A 17,755-nucleotide genomic window follows, 5' to 3' on the forward strand; every position below is an offset into this window, starting at 1 on the left:
ATATTTACTCTTTTGATCTCTACATTCACAATAGCAATAGTTCCCTGACATTGTGTCAAACTGACATCTAGTATTACCAACTGGATCCAGAGTTGCCCAACATGTTTAAAATCCAGGTCTGAACTGACCCCCATTTCATGCATGGACTTTATAGTCTTCCTTTCCTAGGGAATGCAACCGAGAGATCAGAATTACAAGCTTCAGCATACAATGAGGAAAACTTTGGACTGATCAATCTGTTAGTATTATCAACTGTCTCTTGGTTTGCCTAACATCACACACACACTGCAAAATTCCCACCCACAAACCCCTCATATAGATACAAAACTCAACTGTGCAAACTGATTCAATCTAAGGTAAAATGTGCAAGATCAACTCTGTTCTAAATGTAAGTACTACATTGTAACTCAAAATGGTAAAGGAGTGCTTGATTGTTTATTCAGAACACAAACTGGGCAAAGAAATAAAAACAATCTTTTTTTAAACGCAATATCACATTCTGCTGCCCCTGTGACTCTCCCCCATCCATTTCTCTGGAATCTTGCCCCACTCCATGTCTTTTTCCATGAGACACCAGCGATCTTCCCACCAGTCTGTCTCTCTCTATTGCGATACCCTTCCCCTGAGTTCCCTCTGTTTTAGCAGTTGAAAAATAACAAAATATTTTTGCTGCTTCTTGTTAATCTGTTTGGGCAACATCTACCTATACAACTGTACATCTGTAGCCTACCGTCAACTTTCTTATCAGGATTCATATTTATAGATTCCCACATTTAAATCAGCGGATGCTGAACTTGTCTACTGTCCACAGACATGGGAGAACTGGCAATCAAATATAAACTGGATCCTGTCTTCTCCAATGTCAGACTTTGGTCACTTTATCACTTCATGAAATGACCCTGCTCCCAGGCAGAATCTTGAGGCCAACTGGGGGTCAATCATCATAAATAAACTGCTGGATGAACGTCCTTAGAACGTGAAGATTTTCTTCTGAAGAGAATGTCTCAGAGAGGTGCAGAGACACTTTGGCATCACCTGTGCTCTCCTGAAGTACCTAAAAGTGATAAAAACAAAATGAGAGAATGAGAAGGAGGAAAAAAGTAGTGTGTAAGAGAAAGAGCTGAGTGAGATACATCTAAATAAGGACTGAAGAAAGGAATGGAAAGGAAAAGTAGAAGTTAAAAGAAGACTCCAGTCATGGTGTTTTTCTGTCAGGTTGCTGACATCATTTTATTTTATAACTTGCCTTTTCCCCCTGTGGAGTGGAAGGGGGGGACTCCCCACTGGCCCCTGACATACTATGTTTTTATTTTAAGAAAATTGTTATAGGCCCAGGACTGCAACATCCATAAGCAACAGGGCTCAAGAACCCTAGTAAAGCTCTACAGAATTTTGGCACATCCAAACCAGATGTGCTAGAGATACTTACCCCAAGTTCTTTGAATGTTTTTACTGCAACTGCAACCAGATTCCTATTCATACATTCTAAAAAGGGACCAAAAAAGACGTGGGATAGAGGTATTTTCAGTCCCCACAAGCCTACAAACCAAATTTCTAAGGAAAGATTACAACAGAAGCAAAGTATGTAGGGTAAAATATGCATGAAGATTTTAAAATAAAATCCCTGCATGTACTGTCCTAACCTTGACCTTAATATCATCCTCCCTGCAGAAACCTGATAATTGCCCCAGTTTTTCACATTACCTTGGTACCTATATTCCCCTCATGAATAGCTCCTACATCTTACACACAACTTATATCAGTACACTCACTATACTCCCTCAAGCATTTTCTTCTTCAACCAGACACAAGAATTAATCTCAGTATGCATACTACTTCCTCCAGTACCCTTCCTGGCTCAGTCATATGCAGTTCACTTCATACACAATACTAACACACCCTTCTCCACTCAGTTTCATGCACAACTCACCATAGGAACCATCTATTCTTGCCATCTTCTGCAAAAACAGTTCCAGCTGTTTCTCATATTCTGCATCTGGGAGGAAAAACAAGGAACATTACTGAGCCATATGCAACCCTCATCTCCATCTCCCACCTAGAAAATATAAAAGGTCTCCTTCCCTGAGCCATGCTTTCTCCCATTCCAAAAAACAATAGGTCTTAATTTGTTTCCATCCCCCACCAAAGAAACACCTCACCTTCTTGATTCCCTTTCCATCTTGGTCATGCCTTATCTCCTTTCTAACCCCCAGTTTGAGCATGGGGCATTGACGCCATTTGTGAAAGCTTCAGGTTTGAAAATAATTCTACATGCAAAATGACACCAGCGCAAGGTTTTAAAATTATAACCAGGATTTATTGAATTATTGGTTCTATTTTCCCATTATTAGATCAAAAGAATAGCATAATTGCTTACGTTGCGCTCATGGGAGATCATCATCGTGGCCAAAGGCTGGCCTTCTCACAATGGTCTCGTCTTTCTATCTCATTACAGTCTATTATATAACTTTTGGTTTAGTGACATCATCAAGTTTGACGACCAATAACATTTCTCTGGGTGGTCTTAAAGTTTAAACAAAGAAACATTCCTCCATGTTTAAAAGTTAGTCAAAGTTTCAGATGATTTCTGAATTAACATTAACATTCAAAAGAATTCACAATTATTAACATGGTAAATTCTCAGTCCTTCCATGCTGACAAGTTCTGAGCCTTAAAGGAAAAAAAAAACTCCTAAGCTGACAGATTCAAATTGCACAGCCTTACACAGAAATCTTACTCAGGAGAAAAAGGGGGGGTTAAATCCCCCTCTCCTCTTCCTGAAGCATGGGCTTCCAATGCCCCCCTTCTCCCTATTCTTGAGACTGACTCTAATTACTTCCAGATGTTATGCTTAAGATTTTTTCTTAATGTTTCTGCTTATAAACATAAACCATTTATATTTCCACAATCATATCATCACATATTACATTCATGGGCCCCAAACATTCATAATTTCATTCATATTTTGGCCATTCATACTTCATACATTTTATATCTCAGTTTGGAATATGGAATCTGATATGCTTTTCCTAACTAGCCTGAGCACATCTGTTTTCAATTAGAACCACGAGGCTAAAGGCGGGAAGCTGAACAAAGAACAGAAACTATTCACTGGCACAAGATGCTGGCCTAAGACAGGACAGTCATAGTACATACAAAAGAACCTCCATGTAATCATGTAATCATGATTTCCACCATGATTTCCACCATGATTTAGTTCAACAGCAAAGTACACAAAAAAACACCATTCTTTTCCTTATATTAATCTTTAGTGTGTTTTTTCTTCTGGCCTTAGCTACATTATATTAAAATTTTTATTCACCTGTTTTTCCGTACGCTTCTATTTGGGCGTGGTCCTTAACTAACACAGAATTTTCTCTAACTAGAATTACCCAGAATCATATGAAAAACTGGCGCTACAAAAATACTGCACTATCATGCTTCTGACCTCAATATCGTCCCATAACGAGCACGCTAGCCACGCGCCACGACTCATTCCCCTCTTGGATATTACTGAATTTATGAAGTAATATTCATAATTGAGCTCGTTGTCTTATCTGTGGCGCTGGGGTTCACTCAGGGTACGGTTCTTCTTATGGATCAGTGTGTCTGTGCAAGTATATTCTTTTAAATGCCAATTAGATAGCAAAAGCCAGAAAAATGTACTACCTAGGCCTGCAACGGCAGGTGCCTAGAAGATCTTACCCAAAGCTTACTTGAATTCTCTAGTGAGAATGCAAGCAAATCCCATCCACTATTCTAGATAAAACCCATTTACGTGTACATTTATGTAAGTTGCTGCTTAAGCCATACCATACAGGAAACTTACCATTCCAGTGGTAGTTAGACAGTGTCTGTTCTAGGTGCAAGTACAGTCCTAGAGCAGAGACGTCTGTTGTTTTATTCATAGAGGTATTCATGAAACTCCAGTACTTTTGAAGTTTAAAAAGTCAGAAATTTAGAGAAAGTATAGCTAAAGAAAAATAGAACCCTAGATTTCCCTAAGATAAAGAGAACCTCAGTATTACCTAATTTAATTAGTCCCTATGCTCAAAAGTGTTATGTTATAAAATCTTGGAATTAAATCAATAAAGTGTAAAATAATGCACAGTGTTAAGAAAACCCAAATATATGCTTAATATGGAAATGTACTCATGTGCAGATAATGCATGCACATCAGATATAAGTTTTCTTTTTCTGTGTGTGTTGCAGGAACTCATTTCTCAAATTTAAATTAAAATCATTAAAAGGACTGATGATATTAGCTGTTAAACCCAATTAAACAATATTGTGGCACTGTGTTACAGCTTAGAAGCTGCCACTGTGTATAGAAATACAGTCATGAAATAAAATTTAAAATACAGGATACACAAAATATTTTCTGAGAACAATGCATGAAAACAATGATAAAGAAAATACAGTTGTTAATACAATATCAGAATAAGTCTATGAAATTATGCAAAAGCATAATTAAAGTTCAGAAGCCTAATTCAAATGAAATGATTTAAAGTAACGTGGTTTAAGATAAAGTCTGTTTTTTCGTTCAAAATTTTTTATATGAGTCCAGAAATGTCTTTTGCAAATAGTTTTAGCAACTTGTAAGGTCGGAGTCTCTAAATTAATTTCAGTGAAATTTAAATCATGGCTTTAAAAAGTTCATGCTGCAACGTTTTCATAATTCAAGCTTGGCTTTTCTGTAACTATGGAACTGCTTTTCTTTACTGGTACTGGTACAACTGAAAGGTAACAGTCTATTAGTTGAAGACAAAGGAACACTGAAATTCCCGCCGAAAATTCAGCATCGGAATTTTTTTTTTTTTTTTTTCTTTTTCTGTGTTCTCCACAGCTCTAGTGGTGGTATGTGGTACTGCTGGTCAGTGTAAATCCTGGAAGGAAAGCACATGTTCATTAACAAAAGAACAAAGAAAAGAGAAACATATGGCACTTTATCCCCTCTGCAAAATTCTTGTATTGCAGAGTCTTCTGTGTAGAATTGTTGAAAAGATTCAAAGAAGGTTCTTAACTGAAACACAAAACATACAGATTAAATAGGTAAAATTAGACTTTCTTTTTTTTCTAACATCAGGGAATTATTCTCAATTCCATATTCTTTATTAGGTTCCTATCCTGAAGAGCTTACTTGTAAAAAGTAAGCAAAATTTCAATTCCGAATTCATCCACTTACATAAAAGTTTATTATAATTGTTCTTTTAAGTTAACTAAGTTAGCAAGCCCTTTGTTTCACATTTATTTCGATTTTCAAAAAAATATAGGTACTTAACCTCTATTTTTGTTAATCTTTTTATTTTAAACTTTCCAATTTAATTTTAAAATGCATTTAAATTTAATTACTCCCTAATCATACATTTCAGGCAATGCACAAGTTTAAAAATACTTTATAAACCATGCAGGGGCACAAAAATTCATATTCAAAATTAATTTGAAACACTGAGATAGAAATATAAAGGCAGGGATTTTATTTTTCCCTTATGCACACTTGCCTGCTTTTAAGCATGGTATCTGTTTTTTGGAATAAATCTTTTTCTTTTCCACAAAATTATCCTTTCATTCCCAAGTCCAGCAGAATTCTTTTCTCTTCTCTCATCTTCCCTATCGAACTTCTCCATATCAGATCCCTTACAATCAGGTCATAATTCATAGCACATCCTTCCTTAACACGTCTCACAAAACTTTCTTCCACATTCTTGTACGTTCGTTCTACAGCTTTAAAATCGCCAGACATTTAACTTTCTTTTCCTTTTCACTTAACCATCTCGTTTAAAAATCACTTTCCAATTACAGTTCTGTTCTTCCAACATTCTAATAACCTTTTTAAAATATAAAGGAACAAGGGAAAAATTCAAGCTACATAACGTCTTTTTTTTTTTTCTAGAATGCATCTTGTACTGAGCCCTTAGGCTACAAACAGCTTCTGAAACTCTCCCAAAGTACCTCCATTGTTCCTAACACAGCAGGGATCACTTAGCTATGTAAACTCTGCTCTCCCAATACACTGCATTTTGAACTTAAATCAACATATTCAACTTCTCGACATCAAAACCACTTTGAATTAACTTCAAGTGCCTTACTAAACAATTACCCGGCTGATCGGAACTCCAACCTGCATGCATTTCCCTGTTAAAGTTTTATCGGAGAGAGACCACATTGAATCTTTTTTCTACTACATCGGAAACAAATTTAAGCCACGGATACATAGGATTCTCATGTCTTGCTAAACTACCAGTTCTCAATAAACCCTTTTAATATGCAAAACAGACTTGCTCCGAGATAAGCAAATACCTGTTGGAAATCTGTAGCCCCGAGACAAAGGACTCCATTGCTGCTATTCCCTCCCCCTCTTTCCTCACGTGATAGCTCTGTGGAAGGTATCGAGGGAGGAAAAAGGTGGGGGTGAAAATCCCCCATTTGCAGCCCGCTCTTTCAAACAAAGGAGACTGAAGGGAACGGGAAGCCATTAACTTTATTTTTCTTTTTCCAGAGACAAGAGAAAAAGTTAGGGCAGAGCACGACAGAACTGGAGTTTAGAAAGACAAAGCTGAGAAACACAATTTCTTTTTTCTTTTCAAAGTAGTTACTTCAGATAGGCACTGAAAATGCACTGAGGGAGAAAAAGAAGGAGGGGGTGCCCTCAGCCCGTTTTTTCAAACAAAGAGACGGGTGAGGGAAACTTTTCAAAGTCAGATTAAAACAGACAGTTTTCTTTTTCACAGAGAGAAACAAGTTAGTTCAGAGACAAAGCTTAGACACACAGCAGGAAAGAACAAATTTGTTTTTTTTTTCTTCAAACTTAATAACGCATTTTCAAACAAGCAAAAACTTACGTTCACAGAGGAGACCTGCTCTCTACTGGGCACTTTTTTCTTCTTTCAGACGGGCACTGCTCAGTTTAAAAGCCAGATGGAAAAATGCCAGCAAATTTTCCAGTTTTCCGGTCCCGTTTTATCTCTAATTTCCGCCATATTCCTGCGCAGCCAGTCAACCTGTGACTACCTTTTGTTACACAACCATGCGAAATCTCCAGAGCTCCTAGAGTTTCCATGAATAACCTATAAGCTTTTTCAAGGCGTCAAATTAGCTAGTTCCCGGGTTTCGGCACCAATTGAGCATGGGGCATTGACGCCATTTGTGAAAGCTTCAGGTTTGAAAATAATTCTACATGCAAAATGACACCAGCGCAAGGTTTTAAAATTATAACCAGGATTTATTGAATTATTGGTTCTATTTTCCCATTATTAGATCAAAAGAATAGCATAATTGCTTACGTTGCGCTCATGGGAGATCATCATCGTGGCCAAAGGCTGGCCTTCTCACAATGGTCTCGTCTTTCTATCTCATTACAGTCTATTATATAACTTTTGGTTTAGTGACATCATCAAGTTTGACGACCAATAACATTTCTCTGGGTGGTCTTAAAGTTTAAACAAAGAAACATTCCTCCATGTTTAAAAGTTAGTCAAAGTTTCAGATGATTTCTGAATTAACATTAACATTCAAAAGAATTCACAATTATTAACATGGTAAATTCTCAGTCCTTCCATGCTGACAAGTTCTGAGCCTTAAAGGAAAAAAAAAACTCCTAAGCTGACAGATTCAAATTGCACAGCCTTACACAGAAATCTTACTCAGGAGAAAAAGGGGGGGTTAAATCCCCCTCTCCTCTTCCTGAAGCATGGGCTTCCAATGCCCCCCTTCTCCCTATTCTTGAGACTGACTCTAATTACTTCCAGATGTTATGCTTAAGATTTTTTCTTAATGTTTCTGCTTATAAACATAAACCATTTATATTTCCACAATCATATCATCACATATTACATTCATGGGCCCCAAACATTCATAATTTCATTCATATTTTGGCCATTCATACTTCATACATTTTATATCTCAGTTTGGAATATGGAATCTGATATGCTTTTCCTAACTAGCCTGAGCACATCTGTTTTCAATTAGAACCACGAGGCTAAAGGCGGGAAGCTGAACAAAGAACAGAAACTATTCACTGGCACAAGATGCTGGCCTAAGACAGGACAGTCATAGTACATACAAAAGAACCTCCATGTAATCATGATTTCCACCATGATTTCCACCATGATTTAGTTCAACAGCAAAGTACACAAAAAAACACCATTCTTTTCCTTATATTAATCTTTAGTGTGTTTTTTCTTCTGGCCTTAGCTACATTATATTAAAATTTTTATTCACCTGTTTTTCCGTACGCTTCTATTTGGGCGTGGTCCTTAACTAACACAGAATTTTCTCTAACTAGAATTACCCAGAATCATATGAAAAACTGGCGCTACAAAAATACTGCACTATCATGCTTCTGACCTCAATATCGTCCCATAACGAGCACGCTAGCCACGCGCCACGACTCAAGTTCTGTACACACTTTGCTTCCTGTGCTTAGCTAGGAATCATCTCAACTCCTCTCCATCCACTGCCTCATCCTGTACATGCCTCATCTCCCTTTTCTACCTAGGGCAGATGCTCCCTCTACACCTCAGTACCATACTAAAATGATGGCAAACGGATATTAAAAATGGCCCATGCAGTCTGTCTATAACTGTTCAATTTGGGTAGATGTGCATATATACTGTAATGGGTTGCTTCTCCTATAACTATGTTTTCCCAAACTCCATATTTATGTTCCTCCTTCCACTCTGTCAGCACCTCCTAAAGGTTCTTCCCCATTTTAATGGTCAATATGGCTGAAATCCAGGCCTCTGCACTTTTGTGACTCCTCTCTGATTTGATTATATGAAATTATATCAGCCAATGTTCAAACATCCTCATATGATAACAACAGATCACATAATTTCTAGCCATTGTGCACCATCTGGGATGGATAAGGGATATCTGTGTCTTAGGTCTTATTCTGCCAGTTCACTGTATCCCTTCTATCCCTGTTCTCAATCCTCTGTGATAGCGAGGGCAGATATTTTGAATAATGGAGAAGGTATTTCTAATTTTACTTAAATCTTTTTTAAAAATTACTTAAGAGCTGAATCAGCTTACTGTGATACTTATGATAGTGGAGTCTGAGAACAAAGTGCTTAAGCCTATTTAAATATGTTTTAACAATAGAGTGCAGATTGGAGGTTTTACAGGGATCCTCCTTGACCTTAGTGGACAGATTTGCTAATCGACAGTTACATCCAATCTTTGCCTGCTTCCTCATTGAAGTTAGAAGTGGATGCTACTTTACAGGACTTACTTGACACCAACAGGCGACCTTCCCTCAATATCACTCATTCTTAAAAATGTATTGTTAGGTATGCCGCAGAAAGATCTTTCAAGAATAGTGTCTAAATGGAGTACAGACTTGGCACACGCTGTAGAAGCAAAAGATCTATTGAGATTCTTACACTTCATACCAAACTGAGTGAGCTCTGCAGAATTGAGGGAATGTCAATACAGAATATTTTATCAAGTTTCTCTCTCAGAACAGACTATATTACATGGGAAGAATTGACTCAGCCCTATGTGTGAAATGCCATAGAAAACCTAACTCATTTATACATGTCATGTGTGGGTGTATTTCAATTGCAGACTTCTGGAAATCACTAATTAGATATCTATAATGTATATTGAATCAAACCATAGCATTTCACCCAGGTGGGAGACTGTTAGGGCAACTATCAGTCTTAAAGTCAAGGATAAGGGACCCAGGGTTTGGGAGATGAAAGAATCCATTGTGGGGGAAAAAGTATTTTAGTCCCACTAATACATATACTCTCAGGAAAAGGGTCAGTTAAACTCCAATAATATTACCTCTAAATCAGAACCCCATATGGACAACAAACCTCCCCTCTGCAACACTAACAGGCTTTAATTTCACACACACACAAGCCAATCACACAACAGGAAGTAACAGGGAAAAAGAAAGGAAAGATTTTATTTTCTTATGGGCGTAATCGGAACCTTAGTGATATACTTAGCCCTAATGTTTTGAGACCTTCTTTGTCTGTTCTGGACATGGGGACTACAGGGGGCCACAGAAGTTGTGGTCAGTGTTCAGTGTGTCCTGTAATGATTGAGTCTGACAGGTTTGTGCACCCTAAGACTGGTAAAGTTTACAAACTACGAAGTGCCACTTCATGTAGAACAGAGGGGGTGGTTTATATTATAGTGTGTCCCTGTTCTATGATCTATGTGGGACACACTTATCGTCAATTCAAGACCAGAATAATTGAGCACAGGTCCTGTCTGCACACTCGGAGGTTGGAGGAGCCATTGGTGACACACTGTTTGGAAGCTAATCATGAATTTGGAGCTCTACGTTGCACAGTAATTGAACACATTGCTTACCCTGCTCGCCGGGGGAATTGGAGGCGTTTACTCTGGCAGAAAGAGTAAAAATGGATTTTCACTCTGCAATCTGTTCAGCTTGTGGGACTGAATGCCCGGATTGAGTGGAAGGCCTTCTTTGGTGTTTGAATGCCTGTGATTGGTGGATCGTGTCTGGAGGTGGAGCTTGTGTGCTATTTCTAGCTGGAGGCTGTGGAGTGTCTTAGCACCGGTATTGTTCTGTGAAATGGTGTGAGAGCCTGAAGAGCTTGGTGGGTCTGGATAGAGCATATGAGAAGCAGTGAAGTTGAAACTCCTGACGCAGCAATCAGAGCGAAACGGAGGGTTCCCCATCGGGTTCAGTGGCTGCAGGGCCCAGGAGGTGAAGGACTGAGAGATCCTGGATGCCGAAGCAGCTAAGTTGTTCTCTTTTTTTGCTGTGTTCCATGCTGAATCCTGGACTACTTTGCTACAGTGCTGATTTACCCATTTTTTCACAACTGAGGGCTGTGTGTCCCGGTGTGTTTTGTAACATCTCCCTGCAGGCTACCATAGAGCTTTTTCTACTGGTTCTATATTTTGGAGTACAGGGTTAGCCTTGAAAGGTGGAGTTTTTTTGCCAGATGAAGCTGAACTGAGGCTTTTTCTCCACCTTTCTTTCCTTTCTTTTTCCCTGTTACTTCCTGTTGTGTGATTGGCTTGTGTGTGTGTGAAATTTAAGCCTGTTAGTGTTGCAGAGGGCAGGTTTGTTGTCCATATGGGGTTCTGATTTAGAGGTAATATTATTGGAAAAAGTATTTTCCAATATTGGACACAGAGCACAGTGTCATTGCACTGGTATAATAAGCTCCACTAACTCTTGATGATGGAACTTAAGAGACTTACACCTTACCTTTAAACATCAGAAAAGAAATTACTCTATCAGGGGTTGGGGGGGGGGGTCTATATACAATCACTAAATCCAAGGATTAGAAGCCATATCTTAAACAAAATTGGTGATGTCATAACACCAGCACCATAGGACCTAGGGTTGAATTTATTAGTGGAGATACGATATAGCATACTCTTGGAACTTCTCTTTCAATTTAACTTACAGCACGGGGGGATGGGGGGGAGATCCACAAAATGAGGACCAGAGCTTTCTGGTTCCTTTTTCTGGGAAGCTCTCCAGTTAAATCTAACATCATACTGTCACCAAAGGGTGATGATTATCTGGACTCAGTACTATTCATTACTCTTTACTTAAAAACACAGCCTCTTTCAAGATCCCAGTACTGACAAATATAAGAACATAAGAATAGCCTTACTGGGTCAGACCAATGGTCCATCAAGCCCAGTAGCCCGTTCTCACGGTGGCCAATCCAGGTCACTAGTACCTGGCCAAAACCCAAGGTGTAGCAATATTCCACGCTACCGATACAGGACAAGCAGTGGCTTCTCCCGTGTCTTTCTCAATAATAGACTATACACTTTTCCTCCAGGAACTTGTCCAAACCTTTCTTAAAACCATCTACGCTCTTACCACATCCTCTGGCAATGCGTTCCAGAGCTTAACTATCCTCTGAGTGAAAAAATATTTCCTCCAATTGGTTTTAAATATATTTCCCTGTAACTTCATCGAGTGTCCCCTAGTCTTTGTAATTTTTGACGGAGTGAAAAATCAATCCACTTGTACCCGTTCTACTTCACTCAGGATTTTGTAGACTTCAATCATATCTTGAATAAGAATTTATACAAACACCCTTGGAATGCACCTGTTCTGCCTGAGATCGGTTCATTCAGGAAAGCTGCAGTTCTTGCATATATTTTCAGGATGGGTCTCAAAAGATGGCACAGGAATGAGAAGAAATCAGGGCAACTCTCTGTCTCACCAACCTGTATAGTAAAGGGAAATAGGAGAAGTTCAGGACAGAAGACACCAAAACATAGAAAATCCTAGAAGAGGGAAACAGCAAGACACACTCATGAAACACAACCAGGAGAAACACACATGAAAGAAAGATAAGAAAGACAATAGTGAAGAACAAGCAAGGCACAAATACTGAAAAAGAACCTAGTGGTTAGAACAACAGGGAAGCTATGTGTTGTAGGGTAGAGAATGACACGGTGACTGTTAACCCGCCAAAACGGGGACATAAAAAAAATGGTCGCTGTGGGTACAGGCACAAGGCCATTCACCGCCCCGTGGAGCGGAGAATGGCCTTGTCCCCGCAGTTAACTGAGGAAATGTGCGCAAAATCTCCAATTGCACGGTCAGAAGCCCCCTCCCTCCTTCCAATCGCGGTCCGGGCATCTCCTTCCCTCCCCCCCTTCCCTTCGCTGGCTTATTTTAATTTTCTCTTAACAAGCCTTGAAGTCGCATGTTGCTGCCGGAAAGTCCTCCTCTGATGCAACTTCCTGTTTCCGGTTGCATCAAAGGAGGACTTTCCGGGAGCCGCACGCAAATTCAAGGCTCCGGTGAAGGTAAGGGAAAAGGAGGGAGATGCTCGACCAGGGCAAGCGGGAGGGAGGCTGCTGGACCGTGCAAAGGGTGTTGGAACAGACACTAAAGGGAAATGGGGAGAATATGGAAATGGGGAAGAGAGAGTTGGAGAAGATGCTGAAGGAAAGTGGGTAGGAGAGAGTGAAACAAACACTGAAGGGAATTGGATAGAAGGAGGGGGTAAAGAAAAAAAAAGGCACATGCCGGAAGCTGGATTGGGGAGACAAAATACCAGATCTGAGGGGGGGAAGCGGAGAGAAGAAGATGGGTGCCAGACCAATTGGGGGGGGGGAAAGAGAGAGAGATGGGAGAGGCACAGTAACAGCATATGGAAGAGGCAGAAAGAAGGTAGTGGATGGAAGGAATTGAATGAAGAGAAGATGAGGAAAGCAGAAACCAGACAACAAAGGTAGAAAAAAAATTTTTCTATTTCTTTTTATTTTTGCTTTAGGATAAAGTAGTATATTAGTTGTGTTGATAAACATTTATAAGCAAAGCCTTGCCAGCTGAACATCTCTTTCTCTAGTTCGGTAGCCAGAACTTTGAATTATAAAATGACAATTGTACAGAACATTATTTCTTTTTATACTTTAACAAAATAAGTTCAGTATAGAACTATTCAAGGCTTGTTTGTAGGGGTGGAGGTGGGGATGGGGACCAAGCTGACGAGGACAAATTTTTCCCCATGTCATTCTCTAATACAGGGTTCCATACTAGGAGTCACCGCCCATGAAACGGATTTAGGGCCCAGATTCTCAAAAATTTAACACAGTTGCTAAACTGGTTCCCGACAGTTTAGCCTGCAAGCATTTTAGCGTCAGATTATCAAAATGGATTATCTCAGTCTTTAGCGAGTTTTCTAGCAATCTCCACCACTACTATGCAAATTGGCTCTTCAACATTGAAATGAGCACTCTGGTGGATTCTTAAAAATCGCCGAATCATTCTCGAACAGTGGCACTGGCTTTTGAATCAGCAACTAGTCCAGGGGTACCGGTACAGTGACAGCACTATTAAAAGTGAATCTTTATGGCGTGTGTTTTGACTGTGCATTATAACCAACACACACCACCGGCAGCGAGAGAGATGCTGTCTCTCCCACAGCCAACCAACACGCCTCCCCAATACCCAATGACTCCTGCTGCCGAGGGGAGTTGGGGGAGTGTTGGTTGGCAGCGGGAGAGATGCCCAATCTCTCCTGCCCACTGACACCCCATCCCCACAGTGGGAGAGATGCCACTCTCTCCTGCCTAACTACCCAGCCCCCCAACTCCCCTCAGCAGTGGGAGAGTTGCCCATGCTCTCCCGCCGCCACACAATCCCCTCCCTGTGCCTCCAATGACCCTCCCTTACCTTATTTTCAGATGGCTGGCCAGAGTGCCTACTCCCTCTGGCCAGCTGGCCTGCCTTTTCAAAATGGCGGGCCTTCCCCTTCCCGGTGCATCCTGGGATGCACCAGGCAGGGGTCTGAGGCTCTGATTGGCCCAGGTTGTTTAAGGCCCCTCCTATGGATGGAACTTTATGTGTCTGGGCCAATCAGACCCTTAGGCCACTCACCAGATGCACCCAGTCTCATCACTGCTTGCAATAATGTTCCTTCAATGGAGAAGAAAAATTGTATATCATCAGCATATAGTCTATATGATATACCTTGTTGTTTCATCAGCTTACCCAAGGGAATCAGGTACAGGTTAAATAAGACTGCAGAATAACTGTACCCACACCTCCCTACACTTCAAAAAGTTTCTTCCCATGCTTACCTCCTGTGCTCTACCTTTCAGAAAAGATTCAAGCTACTGTAAAACTGTTACTCTTAGACCACAATCAAAAAACCATTTTAACAAAATATCATAATTCAATGTATCAAACACTGTGGAAATATCCAAAAACCATCAAATATTTAAATCCTCTGTCAAATCCACAACAAAGTTCATCCAATGTGGCCATCAGCAACAACTCTGTACTCTGAGCCTTACAGAAGGCATATTGATGCACATCCAATACATTACACTGCTGTTAAGTACTTACCTAGCTGATGATACGAGTATACAACTTTTTCAACTGTTTTTATAAGTAGGCAATACAGAAATGGGTCTAAAGTTAACTATCTAATCAGAGCCCAATTAAGGATCTTTAAGGACTGGCTGAATAGTTGCAACCTTCAGTGGCCCTAGGAGCACTCCTTCACTCAGCATCAAATTCACCATGTTTGTAATCACAGATGTAACCATCGTCCCCATATCCCTACACAGAATAGGTGACAAGCATCTCCTGCTTCTGGTCTACAACCTGAAATTCATCCCTTAACACATTGTCCAACTGAAATTCTTCTTTCTTATACACCAATTGGATGGCAGCCAGAATGTTCTTAATCGTTGCCTCAAAAAAATACACTAAATTCATCTGCAGTAAACACAACAGAACCTCAATTTATTCATTGAATTTTTCAATTTATTCTGATAATACTCATTTCTTTCTCTTATAATTGTCACTTTATAGTCATTCAGCTTTATCAAACATGACTCTTTAATATCAACGTCTCTTGTTTACACTAGTCACATCCGCAATTCGTGTTATGACTGTACTCAATAAAGCGCACTGGCTTCTCAATAAAGCGCACTGGCTTCCAGATAACATATAAACTATGTTTGCTCACATTCAAATCCCTTCTTTACAAAACTCCAGCTTTCATTTATAAGTTATTAATTCCATATACTTCCAATAGAACGTTAAGATCTACTGAACAGCACTTGCTGACGATTCCCTCTCTTAGAATTATTAACACTAGACGGCAATTGATTTTTTCTGTTACAGCCCCCCAAACTTGGAATTCACTTCCTATTCACTTGAGGGAAGAACACAACTTAGAAAAATTCAAAAGTAAACTAAAGAGCTTTCTTTTTAAAGACGCCTTTGAAAATTTGCCATTTAATTTTCCAACCAATTTTACTTTTTCTCTCTAATTTTATTGAAGTAATTTTTAACTTCCCTTTCCTTCTGTATCTCCCTTATATGTCTCTTTAACTTTTAAATAATTTGTAGTTCTTATCCCTCTCTTCCCTTATGTTCTTAGTTTTGTTACATTTGTCAATAGTCTTGTCAGACCTGATTTTTGTTATTTATTGTATTGTTCCCCACATTTTGTAATTTTATTATTATGTACATCGCTTAGAATTATGATTAAGCGATTAATCAAATCTCCATTAAACTTGAAACTTACTAAACCTGTACCAAACCATGGTGTCTCAGTATTCACGTTCCTCTTTATTTTTTCATTAGTCTTTTGACATAATCCTGTTATCATTCACACTGACACTGAAAATCAACGAAGAGTGATCTGTCCACACTTGTGAAATAACCTGCACATTTGCTGAAACAGCAGTCTCTTTTGGGATAAATATCAAATCAAGAACATGTCCCCCTGATGTGTAGACAAATCCATCATTTCTTGCAAATTCGGAGAAACAAAAGCCTCAATTAGCATATGTGAGAGAAATCCCAGGTACAATTGGTAAATTAAAATTCCCAATAATTTTGATATATCTACATAAAGAGAAATTAAAAAATGTAAAACATTAGAACAATCGCCCAATAGAGCATCTGGCAGGCAATAAACCAAACATACAGTAAACGCACAGTTACCAATACTAATACATCAATTGTTTCTTGATAACTCTTTTTAAAAACTAAGTTTTGACGAAATATTAATAAAACCCCACCCTCTCTTTTCAACCCTCAACATGCCCATCCTCAAACTTCTGTGGGCAACTCTGCTTCACCAATGAAATATCTGATTCCTCCAACCAAGATTCTGTTACACCTAAGATATCTAAATTATTATTTCTCATTGTATCATAAATTGACATGGGAATTCGAAAGTCCTATCTTCAAACCTCCAAGTAATGAAACTGTCTACAGCGGATCCAATCGATCAGGCACAATGTCCTACCACATTTGTTGTCCCCTCTGTAGGATTGCACTGACAGCAACCCATACCAGCCCTGCCCAATTATTACAAATATTTTACACATTACAAGTAATCAAAAAAATATCTAAGCAAATGATCTTATCCAAAGTCTCACCCAAAGTATCAATCAAAGGAGCAAACTAAAGAGCTCCTTAGTCATGCTCCTTTGTCAACATGAGCCCTCCAGTGTGGAGCCCCTGTTTTTCAACCTCCATGCCACCAACAATGTCACCAGTGGGCGGGGAAATTTGATCCAGGTAGCAGGCTTCCAAAGATGATTACCCCAGGAAAAAAGGGAGACAGCATCAGGTGGTAACAGCAAACAAACATCAGCAGAACTTCCAGGCATACTAGTTTCTCCCGGAGTGGAGCCCCTGTTTTTCTACTTCTACGCCACCAGTGATGTCATCAGTGGGCAGGGGTAGATGCAAGTCACTTATTTACTCTTCCAACAATACTCCAGCTTGGAGCCCCTGTTTTTCAATCTCCACGCCACCAGTGATGTCACCAGTGGGCAGGGGTAGATGCAAGTCACTTATTTACTCTTCCAACAATACTCCAGCTTGGAGCCCCTGTTTTTCAATCTCCACGCCACCAGTGATGTCACCGGTGGGCAGGGGTATATGTGAGTTGCTTGTTTACTCTTCCAAAATACTAGGGGGCATGTAATGAAGCTAATAAGTAGTGGATTTGAAACAAACAGGAGAAAATATTTCTTCACTCAACATGTAATTAAACTCTGGAATTTGATGCCAGAGAATGTGGTAAAAGCAGTGATCTTGGCAGGTTAAAAAAAAGTTTGGATAACTTTCTAAAAAAATAAGTCCGTAAGCCATTATTGAAATTAATGTAGGGAAATCCACTGCTTGTTCCTGGCATAAGCAGAATAAATTATGTTTTACTCTTTGGGATCTTAGCAGGTACTTGTGACCTGGGTTGGCTACTATTGGAGACAGGATACTGGGTTTGATGGACCTGGGGTCTGACCCAATATGGCAGTT

The 17,755-nt window shown here is 39.5% G+C and overlaps 1 protein-coding gene across 8 annotated transcripts in view; it reads right to left on the reverse strand.

Moving 5' to 3' along the window:
- Nucleotides 1–424: 424 nt before the first annotated feature.
- Nucleotides 425–17,755, reverse strand: part of GPAT2 (glycerol-3-phosphate acyltransferase 2, mitochondrial) — a 137,465-nt gene continuing 120,134 nt past the window's right edge. For all 8 annotated transcript variants that reach the window (XM_033947452.1, XM_033947451.1, XM_033947450.1 and 5 more), the window contains 4 exons: nt 12,060–12,180; nt 1,931–1,996; nt 1,430–1,485; nt 425–1,054 (listed from right to left, as the gene is read on the reverse strand). In XM_033947452.1, coding sequence (XP_033803343.1) covers nt 935–1,054; nt 1,430–1,485; nt 1,931–1,996; nt 12,060–12,180 — 363 coding nt within the window. In that variant the 3' untranslated portion in view covers nt 425–934. The remainder of the gene's footprint in view (nt 1,055–1,429; nt 1,486–1,930; nt 1,997–12,059; nt 12,181–17,755) is intronic.

This window comes from Geotrypetes seraphini, chromosome 6 (assembly GCF_902459505.1).
Source record: "Geotrypetes seraphini chromosome 6, aGeoSer1.1, whole genome shotgun sequence".
Taxonomy (NCBI): domain Eukaryota; kingdom Metazoa; phylum Chordata; class Amphibia; order Gymnophiona; family Dermophiidae; genus Geotrypetes; species Geotrypetes seraphini.